The 12,402-nt window shown below is 39.3% G+C and overlaps 1 protein-coding gene across 2 annotated transcripts in view; it reads left to right on the plus strand.

Annotated features, from left to right (window-relative positions):
• CNTN4 (contactin 4) overlaps positions 1-12,402 on the plus strand; it is a 1,030,428-nt gene that overhangs the window by 903,031 nt on the left and 114,995 nt on the right. For both annotated transcript variants that reach the window (XM_006868663.1, XM_006868662.1), the window contains one exon: positions 8,300-8,427. In XM_006868663.1, coding sequence (XP_006868725.1) covers positions 8,300-8,427 — 128 coding nt within the window. The remainder of the gene's footprint in view (positions 1-8,299; positions 8,428-12,402) is intronic.

The following is a 12,402-nucleotide window of genomic DNA, read 5'->3' on the forward strand; positions in this document are numbered from 1 at the left end:
TTATATATTATATGCTACCATTGTTAATGGATGTTTGCAACTATTTCTTACTTTGAGTTGTGTCCATCAGCAAATGAAGGTCTCCAAAGTTTTGCTCCCTTCATATCATTAAGGTGAGCTCTCCTTTGAGGAGGCAGCTCTTCACAATCATGTTTTGAGTACCTTCCAACCTAAGGGGCTCATCTTCCAGTCCTATATCTGACCATGTTCTACTGCTATTTGTAAGGTTTCCAATGACTAACCATTTGTAAGTGGACTCTTTCATCCTAATTGGTCTTAGTCTGGGAGCTCTTCTGAAATCTGTCCCCCATAGGAGACTCTGTTGATACATAAAATACTGATGGCATAGCTTCCAGCATCACAGAACCCACCACAGTACAGCAAATTGACAAGTGCTGGGAAAAGCTCACTAGTATCAGCCCAAAGAAGGGCAGAAGCTGACTATGGGTCAGATCATCATTTCGTCATATGCAAGTTCAGTCTGAAGCTGAAGAAAATGAAAATAAGTCCATGAGAGCCAAATTATGCCTTTGAATAGACCCTGCCTGAATTTAGAGTCATCTCAAATACAGATTTTATCTGTTAGACACTAATGACTGAAAACCAGAAGAGTTGTGGGACGACATCATACATGAAGAAAGCAAAGGTTATTCAAAAGACAGGAAAGAAGGAAAAGACCAAAATAGATGTCAGAAGACATTGTAAAACTTGTTCTTGAGTATAGAGAAGCTAAATCTACTAGAAGCAATTAGGAAGTAATAAGAACTGAACAGAAAATTTCAAAAGGGCAAAAGGGTCCCTCAAGAATACAAAGTATTATTAAGAAATGTGCAAAGACCTGCAGTTAGAAGACCAAAAGGGAAGAATATGCTCAGCATTTCTCATGCTAAAAGAACTGGGGGAAAAAAAAAAAATCAAATCATGAGTGACAATATTGCAATATGGGGAAAATATGGAATAACACAGGAAACATAAAAATAAAAATAAAATTTTAAAGGAAGGAATACATAGAGTTGTTGTACCAAAAGGAGTTGCTTGATCCTGAAACATTTCAAGAGGTAGCCTGTGTTCAACAACCAGTGGTACTGAAGGAAGCTATCCAAGCTGCACTGAAGACATTGTGGGAAACAAGACTCCCAGGAAGTGATGGAATACAAATTGAGATCTTTCCAGAAGCTAATGCAGTACTAGAGGTGCTCATTCGAGTATGCCAAGAAATGTGGAAGATAGCTATCTTTCAACCAGTTGGAAGAGATCCATATTTGTGCCTATTCTAAAAGAAGGTGATACAATGGAATGTGAAAATTAATGAGTGACATCACTAATATCATATGCAAGTAAAATTTTGCTGAAGATAGTTCAAAAATGGTTGCAGCAGTACATCACAGCAAGCTGCCAGTAATTCAAGCCAATTCAGAAGAGGACACAAAACAGAGAATGTCATTGCTGACATCAGATGGATCTTATCTAAAAGCAGGGAATATCAGAAAGATATTTACTTGTGCTTTATTGACCGCTAAGGCATTGGACGGTGTGGATCATAACAAACTATGGATAACATTGTGAAGAATGGATATTCCAGAACACTTAATTGTGCTCATGAGGAACCTGCATATAGACCAAGAGGCAGTTTTTAGAACAGAACAAGGAAATACTGAATGGTATAAGATCAGGAAACCTGTGTGTCAAGGTTGTGTTCTTTCTCCTCCAGATTGTATTCAATCTCTATGCTGAGCAAATAATTTGAGAAGTTGGTTTACATGAAGAAGAATGCAGAATCAGGATTGGAGGAACAATCATTAACAATCTACAATTTGTAAATTACTTTTTTACTGAAAGCCAAGAGGACTTAAATACTTACTGATGAAGATCAAAAACTGTAGCTTTCAGTATGGATCAAACCTGAAGGTAAAGAAAATGAAAATCCTCACAGCAGGACCAGTAAATAACATCATGATAATTGGAGAAAAGATTGAAATTGTCAGACTTCAATTTGCTTGAATCCACAATCAATGCTCATGGAAGCATCAGTCAAGAAGTCAAGTAACTACTACATTTGACAAATCTGCTGCAAAAGACCTCTCTAAAATGTTAAAGACTAAAGCTCTCAGTTTGAAGATTAAAGTGTGCCTGACCATGGTATTTTCAGTCATTTCATATGCATCTGAAAGCTGCAAAGTGAAGAAGGAAGACTGGCTAAATTAATGCATTTGAATTATAGTATTGGTGAGTAATATTGAAAGTACCATGGGCTGCCAGAAAATAAACAAATCTTTCTTGAAAGAAGTAGAACTCGAATGCACCTTAGAAGCACGAATGGCAAAAGTTTGCCTTTCATTCTTTGGACATGTGGTCAGGAGGGACCAGTCCATGAAGAAAGACATCATACTTAGTAAAATAAGTAGTCAATGAAAAAGAGGGAAACCCCCAACAAGATGGTTTGATACAGTGGCAGTAGCATTAGACTCAAATACAACAGCAGTTGTAGGCTTGGCAAGGGATTGGGTAGTGTTTCTTTCTGCTGTGTTTAAGATCGCAATGAATCAAAAACAACCAACTCAAATACACCTAGCAACAACAACAACATAGCAATTCTAGTCTTAGTTTTTTGAGGAACCCCCACACTGTTTTCTTAGCAGCATCCCCACTAGCATTGGATAAGGGTTCTAGTTTCCCCACAGTCTCTCCAACATCTGTTATTTTTTGTTCTATTTTGTTTTCATTCTAGCAATCCTGTTGTTGTTAGATGCTGTGGTATCTCTTCTAACTCATATTGACATCAAACCCTTGTAGGGTCACCAAGGATCAGCGGGTGGGTTTGAACTGCCAGGTTTGTAGTTAGCAGTACAGTGCTTATCCTACATTGCCACACTAGGACTCTAGTCATCCTAGTAGGAGCAAAATGGTATCTCATTGTAGTTTTGCTTTATGTCTCTCTGATGGCTAATGACATTGAACATATTTTCATACATCCATAGAGTTTTCTGGGACAAGGTGGTTCTGTAGAATAAGCACTTGAGTTTGAACGGCAAGGTTGGTCATGGTTTGAGTCCATCAGCCACTTCATGATAAAAGCATGAGGCTTTGTGGTCCAGCAAAGATTTATAGTCTCAGAAACCCTATAGACCTTATTCAGGATTACTATGAATACTGTAGTATCAACTCAGTGACACTTAATAATGATAATAACATACTATTTTCAGTAGCTGATTTTTTTTTTTTTTAAAGTAGATCACTAATTCTTTTTTCCCAGATGCCTCTAGATGGATTTGAAGCTCCAACCTTCCAGTTAGCTGCCAAGCACATTAACCAAAGGGTCTTAGACATTTTAAACAGGAGCAATTTTACCCTTCAGGGGACTTTTGACAATGTCTGCAGAGGTTTTGATCAGATAAAATACTGAAATCCAGTGGGTAGAGGCAGAGCTTCTGGTAGATATTCTTCTGAGGACAAAGAATTTTCCGGTACAGTATGTTAATGTTGTTGTTGTTAAGTGCCTTTGATGTGTTACTTAACAACAACAACATTAACAAACTGTATAGGGTTTTCAAGGAGCAGCTGGTGAGCTTGAACCACCAACCATGCAGTTTAAATCAATCTTGCAGTCCAGCTCATTAACCCACAGCACCACACCAGGACTCCCAGTATATTAATGGTGCCAAGTCATTTGTACAAGATCATTACCAGAGTTAAGGAACAGAGCCTGAGTCATCCAGCGACAAATCCTTTATTTCTGTTTTCATATCCTTTGACACTCTACAAAATGTGCTGTCCTGTTTGGGGAATCACAAGAAGAGTGCTTTATCGGTACAAATTACAAATCGGCCCGAATGCTAAGGAACCTTGATTGCTTGCACAGTTGCTAAGTGCTTGACTACTAACCTAATGCTAGGCAGTTCAGTGTCACCAACTCCTTAGGACAAACATGTAGCTGCCTGCTTCAGTAAAGATTACAGCCTTAGAAAACCTATGAAAGACATTCGACTTCATCTTTCTATAGAGTTGCTCTGAATTGGAAGTAACTGTAGCAACAGATTATTTTTTCATGTTTTGGAAAGTAGCCCTGATGACTTAAATGCATAACTCCCAACTAAAACGTTGGAAGTTCAATCCCATGCCACAGCTTCATCGGAGAAGAGACTTGCCAATCAGTTCCCATAAATATCACAGCCTAGGAAAGCCTCTGGGTTGATTCTACTCTGTTACATAGAGTTAGAGCTTGAAAATCAACTCGATTGCACAGAACAAAAACGTGCTTTGAAAGAGTTAACTCACCCTGCAGAATGCTTCCTATGCCCCAGGCCTGTGCTTTAGTAGGGAAAAAAAATATCATTTGATATCCAAAACAGTAATGTCACCTTACTTGTTGATTTTTTATGTATCAACATTTCATAATTTCTAGTGAATTATTTTATAAATAGGAGTATGATTAGCTCCCTTAAAGCTATTTTTGTTAGGTAGTAAAAAGGATTTGAAAGTTTAGAATGATTATTGAGGCAATTAGGATTTGATCACCACTCTATTTTTGCCGATGCATCTGCTCTTTGGCAAATGAGGTATCAGATGATCTTTACTGAGTAACTATGTGTCCATCTGTGCTTTGAATGAGCAAGGAACTACATTGTCTGTATCTTGTGCATTCAGTTGGGATGACTTAGTTAATTTTTATACTGACTTCAGATTGTCAGAAATGGTATTTGAAGTACAAAAAGATTGATTTAATTACCATATTAAATGAAAATATATTAAGAGGATGTTGACAACTCCTTGTACAACCCCATTTGTACAAGTGATGGAATAAGAGGACACAGTTTTTCAAAAGTAAGTGAAGTGCTGTAGAATAAGCACTGGACTGGTAACCGAAGATGGACGTGCAGACCCACCATCTGCGTCTCAGAAACTCTACTCATGGTCACTATGAGTCAGAACCGACTTGATGGCACTTAACAAAGACAAGAACAAACTGTTGCTGTTTGTTATTGTTGTGTGCTATTGAGTCCATTCCAAGTTATAGCAACCCTAATAGGGCAGAGTGGAACTACCATGCAGAGTTTCCCAGGCTGTAATCTTTATGGGAACGGTTATCCGGGCTTCTTTTGCTGAGCAGCTAGTGGGCTCAAATCACTGATGTTTTAGCTTGCAGTCAAGAACGTAACCAGGGCTCCTTGGAAAAAGATAAACACCAACAAAACCAATCCTGTTGTCTTTGTATCAATTCTGACTCACAGCAACCCTATATAGTTGAGTACATCTGTCCCCCAGGGTCACAAGGCTGGGACCAACACAGACTCCTGCATCTTTCCTTCTTGGAGCAGCTAATGGGTTAAACCACAGGTCTTTCAGTTAGCAGCTGAGCATTTAATCAAAGCACCACCAGGGCTCCCCAAAGAGACAACGACCTACTAAATGTCATGAAGTACTGTAGGAATCTCTCTTATCTAATTCTTATTACAAACCTATCATAGTGATATTGGCAATGCCATTTTATAGCTAAAGAAGCAAACACTTAGAAAGTTAAGCAAATCTCCTGCCATGACACAGCTAAAGCTGACAGAACTGACCTCTGACCCTACATCCTTTTGATTCCAAAGTCCTTTGCTGTTATCTGAATTCCCAGACCTTTTTTCCTAGTCCATCTTAGTGTAGAAGTTCTGCTGGGAACTGTTCAGCATAACAGCAACACATGGCCTCCACTGACTGACTGTCTGGAAATCTACTTATGTCACCAGAATGCACGACGAGAATTCTACCACCGAACCATTACTGCCTTTTACTAAGTCATAAAACCCTGGAATGGGTCCTCAGGAAGACTGACTTCTCCATCCCTAAAAGTCCTTTGTTATTGCTAAGTGACGTCGAATCAGTTCCAACTCATAGCAGCCCTGTTTAGGGTTTCTGAGGAGTGTCTGGTGAGTTTGAACCACTGATCTTGTGGTTCAAACTGACCTTGTAGTCCAGTGAGTGCGTTATCCAACAGCACCACACCAGACTTCTGAGAACCCTTCAGACAATTAGACAAAGCGCTTATGGACCTGCGTATTTAAAGTTTCACCTGTGATGTGAAAATGCTGACTAAGTGAGCTCGGCTCTGTGTGTGGTTTGTTGTGTGCCTTCAAGGCGATTATAACTCATAGTAAACCTACAGGACAGAATAGAACTGCCCTATCTGGTTACAGAATGTCATCTTCATGGAATCAGATGGCCACACTTTTCTCCCACAGAGCAGCTGGTAGGTTCAACCAACTAACATTTGATTGGCAGCTAGCACTTAACCACAGCATCACCAGGGCTAGCTAAAAACACTATATGGTGAGGTAGAGTTCCCCAGCAGTTTTCCTAGGCTGTGTAATTTTTATAGGAGCAGATTGCCATACCATAAGATACACTTGGTCCCTGACCTCAGGGAAGCTTCTTTCTGTTGGATAAGCGTGCAAATGAAAATTCGAGATTGTCTTCAGTATGAAGAAATAAAATAGCTTCTGAGAAGGAGAATAACAGGAAGATACAATTTAGAAATGTAAGTCAGGAGAGGTCTCAGAGAGAAGGCTACATGTCTGCTAAACCTGAGGCTAAGAAACCAATCGCCATAGTCACTTACCACTCATGGCGACCCAGGATGTGTCAGAGTAAAACTGTGCTCTAAAGGTTTTTCACTGGCGGATTTTTTAGTAGATTGGCATGCCTTTTTCTTGGGTCGTCTGTGTAAACTCAAACCGTCAACGTTCAGTTAACAGCTAGGCATTGTTGGAGCCGTGGTGGTGCAGTGGTTAAGTATTCTGCCCGCTAACAGAAAGGTTGGCAGTAGTTTGAACCACCAATAACTCCATGGGTAAAAGACCGAGTGACCTCATCCTGTAAATATCAGGAAACCATCTGGGGCATTTCTATTCTGTGTGATAGAGAATGAAATAACTTGGGAGAGAGGAAAAAGACACATTCATTTAGGCATTGTGTATCCTAAAGGGACTATGAGAGGGCTTCTAAAAGTTTGTGGAGAAATGCCTTTCCTCCCCCCGCCCCACACACACACATTTTGTTGTTGTGAACTGCGTGCAGAATTATAGAACAGCTCATCATTTTTACATTTGACAATTCATACACATTGTGTTTCACCTCCTGGAAGGCAATCCGCTCACTGTAACATTACTTCCTCTACTTCTTCCCTGTGCTTTTCTATTCTATTTCTCCTTCTTTTCTAACTCTTCCAAACTTGGTCCTGGGATAAATGCTGTCCTTTGATCACAGCTGGTTTATTATTATTTAATGCAGTTTTCCCACAAACTTTTTGATTCTTCCTCATAAATTCTGAGTGTAGTGGGGAACCAAGGAAAGCTTGGGGAGTGTTGTGACATTGTTTATGTTTTTAAAAGATCATCTAGCCCATAGCTAACTATGGATTTGGGGGGCAAGAGTGTACCTGAAGACACTAGTTAAGCAAGAGGGAGAGAGCAGAAGAGATGGAAGGAAGTGGGTAGATTTGAAATATATAGCAGGGATGAAGCCAACATTACCTTGAATGAGTTATTATGTGTGTGCATTGCTCATTTCTGTATCATCTTTTAAGACAGACTTTATGGCTTATTTGTTATCAGCACCTTCCTGCTCTCTTCAGCCACTGTCATGTTGAAAACAAGGCTCTCTAAAATCCTTTCTCCCCCAGCTTTTGTGTCTGTCAGCAGATATGTTCCCTTCCCCCCATGTAGTAGATGGCAGTCTCTCATTGTTGGGCCAGAGATGTACAATCCACATTTGCTATTCTGCCAACATCACACCAAGTTGTGGAATATTTTAATCTTTTTAAGTTCAGTTGCATTTCATTAAAAACTTGCATCTCGTTAAAAACTGTATTGGCTGACATATTTCACGACATAAATATGCTTAACAATGCCTCATTTAATTTGAACCTCTCATCTAGAAAAACCACTTTCAATGAAAATGGTCAATCAAGGGATTTTTTCCTTATCCCTTATTAGAGATAACCATGATCTATAGTGAATCTTCCTTTGCATAATGTGGTTAGAGGTAGCAAAGAAGAAGAAATGATTATAACCTATGTAATGTTTCTGAAAGTTATTGCGTCTGAATGTTGAGAACATTTTAGCAAGAAGCGATATTAAACACAGTAACAAGAGACATATACTAGTAATATTGATGCTGCTATAGACAAATACTTAAAATGAAGATGAGACTGTCAAAATAAGACAGCCATAACTTACTGTTTGAGAAATGACAGAAATCACTGCCAAGGAGCCATGTAGAATAGACTTGTCATTTTCTGGTTTATTTGCCTTGATTTCAGAATTAGCATTTCTGAAGATGGGAGCCTCAGAATCATCAACGTCACTAAGTCAGATGCTGGGAGTTATACCTGCATAGCTACTAACCATTTTGGAACTGCCAGCAGTACTGGAAACTTGGTCGTCAAAGGTAACTAAACCCAAGAACACCTATGCTAATATATGTTCCCGCCTTCCCACAGTATAATCTATAGAAGTGGAATCATTCATATTAATCTGTACAGATATCACTGAGTTGCTAAATTAATTCATCACGGCAAACATGATATTATTAATAATTCTTGACCAACTGTTAGTAATGTGTATGATTGAAAGGCTATCTTATTTCAGAACCTTCCAATGCAATTTGGAGAATTACAGCCATTGTACCTATTGTAGTATTGTAACTAATGTTATCTTCTCTCCTTTAATTAAATTTCCTTCAAGTCTTTAGAGACTTGAAATTCATGTCTAGGAACAATGTGCTAACAGATTAAAACCTAAGACTCAGATACTATTTTTAGCAAACATTGTTTAAACAGTGACGTTGGCGATTTTTAAAAGAGCTGCCCCAATTACTCAGAGATAGGGATATATGGATTATTATGGTAATAAAGAGTTTTGATCAGCTCTGTGCTTTGCTTTAGTCACTTAGAGAACCCTGTAAGCTTTAAGGAACTAAAACTTTCCGCAATCCTTAGCTTGGGTGCTTTATGGCTTTTGATAGAAAGTCCTTTATGTTCTAGCATACCACATGATGTGAGACTATTCCTGCAGCAGGTGGATAGGATGGGCTGAAATGTTTAGTGAATATTATTAGGGATGAGATATTATTTGACATGTCGTTTACATTTCTATCACATTATACCTTACTGAATCATAAGAATTTTGAGTTGAAGGCATCTTGTTGAAGAGAGCACTAAGCCTCAGTTGGTGACCTTCTTCAAAGTCACCAATAGCAAAAAAGGGACTTGAATGCAGGGATTGTGATTCTTTGTTCTACTTGAGGAGCCCTGGTGGTACAGTAGTTAAACTTCACTAATAGAAAAGACAAAGGTTCCAACCCATCAGGCACACCATTAAAGAAACAGGTGCAGTCAAGTTACGTAACGATGATAGCCTTGGAAACCTATGGGGCAGTTCTACTCAGTCACATAAAATCTGTTTGAGTCCAGATCAACTTAACGCCAATGGATTTGTAGATTTTGGTCTACTTGATTGTTTTCACTGCACAGGAAAGTTTTCTTTTCACTCATGTTTCTTATATCTGGGTCATAGTTACAGGTAAGTGATAGCATGATTTCCTTCTTACCCTTTTCCAGTGTCGTCTGTGAGGTAGGGTAATGGTAAGCAAGTGAAAATATTCTAAAAGAATATTTACTTCATTTTTTCAATTAGAGAAGAAGATTAAAATGGACCCACTCACATATTTTGGGTTCATTGGAGGTTGAATAATGGATTTGAGGGTAAAGTACTACTAGTTTGGGAAACCTTTTTATCATAAACATAACTTGTGTATACAAAGAAAAAACTAGGAGTCTAAAGGTAAGTGGTAAATCTGTATTTAGACTCACTCTAGCATTGCAGTGTAGCCTTAGGCTGGGTTTTCTGGAGAAGCAAAACCAGTGAAGCATAGAAAGAGAGACAGACAGAGAGAGAGAAGTATATCATCAAAGAAATGGCTTACAATTGCAGAGTCCCAGGTCCCCAGTAGAAGAGAAGGAGAGTCCCTCTAGTGTGTCCATTATATTGGCAGCAGGCTTCCCTAAGGAAGCATTCCTTTAACTGATTGGCTGCTCAAGCTGTTCATCATAGAGCTAACTATGCCTGTAGTAGGTTCCATCACCATGGGAAGAAGCACATCCCAACTACTAAGCCTCTGGAAATCTTAACTTAGTGTTTTGTCATATTGACACAAAACACTAACCATTATATTTCACCCCTGTCAACTTGATACCTAGAAACTGTATGCATAATCTGTAAATAAATTTTAAAAATTGTAAAGTCATACCTGCACCTAAGATGATATAACTAAACCATGTACAACTGAGAACGCACTGGCCTCACTTATATATCACAAATGAAGAAAGCAAAAATATTTGATGCACACTTATAGAACAAAACAAGCATATATATATATATATATTCATTTAACTGTTCAATGGGCACATTCTGAAAGCCATCTTCCTGTAGGTCCACAGCCTTATTCAGTCCATGGGCTTAGACTCTATAGATGCTCTGTCTTTCCATGCTTCCACCTCTGTGGTCATCTTTGCTGCCATCGCTCTTCCAGGCAGAGATCCCATGCTCCAATTACACTCTTCCTTCTCAGTGATCCTGGGGCTGTCTGTTCCTGAAATGCAAGATAACTACTCCCTCCTTTTATTTATACATATTCTACAATTACAGTTTTGATTATCACAATTAAGTCTGTTAATAATTATTCACAATTAAATCATAAAATCCTATCAGCATCATACCCTAGTCCCTTTCTCCAGAATCATCTAGAAAAGAGGAAACCTATTCAGAGGGGATTCTCCCTTGTCTCCTCATTCAAAAACTAAGCAACTCATGAAAACTTGTAAGCTAGTCATTTCATGCCTTTACAGCCACCCTCATTTTTGATTGCCAATGTCTAAATTGCTCATCCCTATCAACTCAGTACACTGAGGAGACAAGCATGTTCCTTGATCTGAAGAATCTTCCTTTTGGAATTTTGAGAAACTGCATCCATAAGCAAAAGTCCAATCCATCAAATTGTAGCATTGGATACTTACCTACAGTATCAAATATCTTTATTGTCATCTGGTTAGCTTCAGATCACAACTGAATACTAATCATCCAAGCTACATCAAATGGATACCAGCTGCAAGTTTAGAAGTCCACACACACCTCGCTGCACATCAAGCCAGTTGCCCTTAGCTCTCAGCCCTAACCCCCATGGGCTATGTCAGTGCCCATGGACTGAGGAGTTCATACAACCTCCTAAACTTCCAACCACCCAGTCTTCCTACTCCTCTTATCTCAAGGCCAGTGGGTGCCAGTAGAACATGTCCAACCTCAATCCTTATCTTCATTGCTGCATTTCCCCAAATTCCACTCACAAGTAATCTAGGTGGTTACCATGGAGCATAAAGCTTGCAGGTTCTCTAACTTTCAGTCCTGTTGTTGTTGTTGTTGTTAAGTGCCCTTGAGTGGGATTCGACCCCTGGAGACCCTGTGTAGAGTTTCCGAGGACTGTCTAATGAGCTTGAACTGCCAACCTTGTGGTTCAAACAAGTTTGCAGTCCAGCGCATTAACCCATCACCACACCAGAACTTTCCGTTCTGCAAGGGATTTTTTTCCTGCTGGACCAACTTTCCTTGCCTCGATGCCTCCAAAACTCCAAACACCAAATTGTCAGCATTTTTTCACTGCTTGAATCTCCTATTCTTCTAGAAGTTCTGGGTTGGTCTGCAAGTCTTTTCAAGGTGGGCCTCAGGATTGCACGTACAGCCCCGTAAAGCAAAAAACCTACTTTTTCCAGGCAAATTCTAACTCCTCATTTAGCAAATCCAATCAAGTATTGGCTGAAGGCAGGCTTACAAATTCTCTGTAATCATAATTACCAATATTCATTGCCATCAGCAGTCTAACGCATAAAACATTTTAAAACAGTCAAGTTCAATCCTTTCTTCTATACCTTGGACTAACCCCTTTTACATGTAGATGTCCTTGGGCTTCTTGCAGGGTGGATTGCAGTAGGCCCAGGCCCCTGATGAGCTGTCCTGTTTAATGATCATGACATCTGCTATAGGCAACTCCTGAAGCTGCCTTTCTCCCCACTTAAGCATTTTATCCCATGCCGCTTTGTTCTTTCTCTTTCAAAACATCATAATTTCATAGGTCTGGATGCATTGCAGTGAATCCTGCTCACAGTGCCAACTGCTTAAACCAAGTCGGGCCATGTGTGACTTCCTCTGACTCCACAAGAGGGAAAGAGGACCCAACTCAAAATCAGCCAAAGACCAATTCTTATTAAGTGGAGGCCACACATGCCTCCACCCTGTATCAGTGCTTTTAAAATTAGTCAGACTGGCGAACCAAATTAGAAAACTCATCCCTATGATTTTGTTTCTCTAGAAC

This window comes from Chrysochloris asiatica, unplaced genomic scaffold (assembly GCF_000296735.1).
Source record: "Chrysochloris asiatica unplaced genomic scaffold, ChrAsi1.0 scaffold00121, whole genome shotgun sequence".
Taxonomy (NCBI): Eukaryota; Metazoa; Chordata; class Mammalia; order Afrosoricida; family Chrysochloridae; genus Chrysochloris; species Chrysochloris asiatica.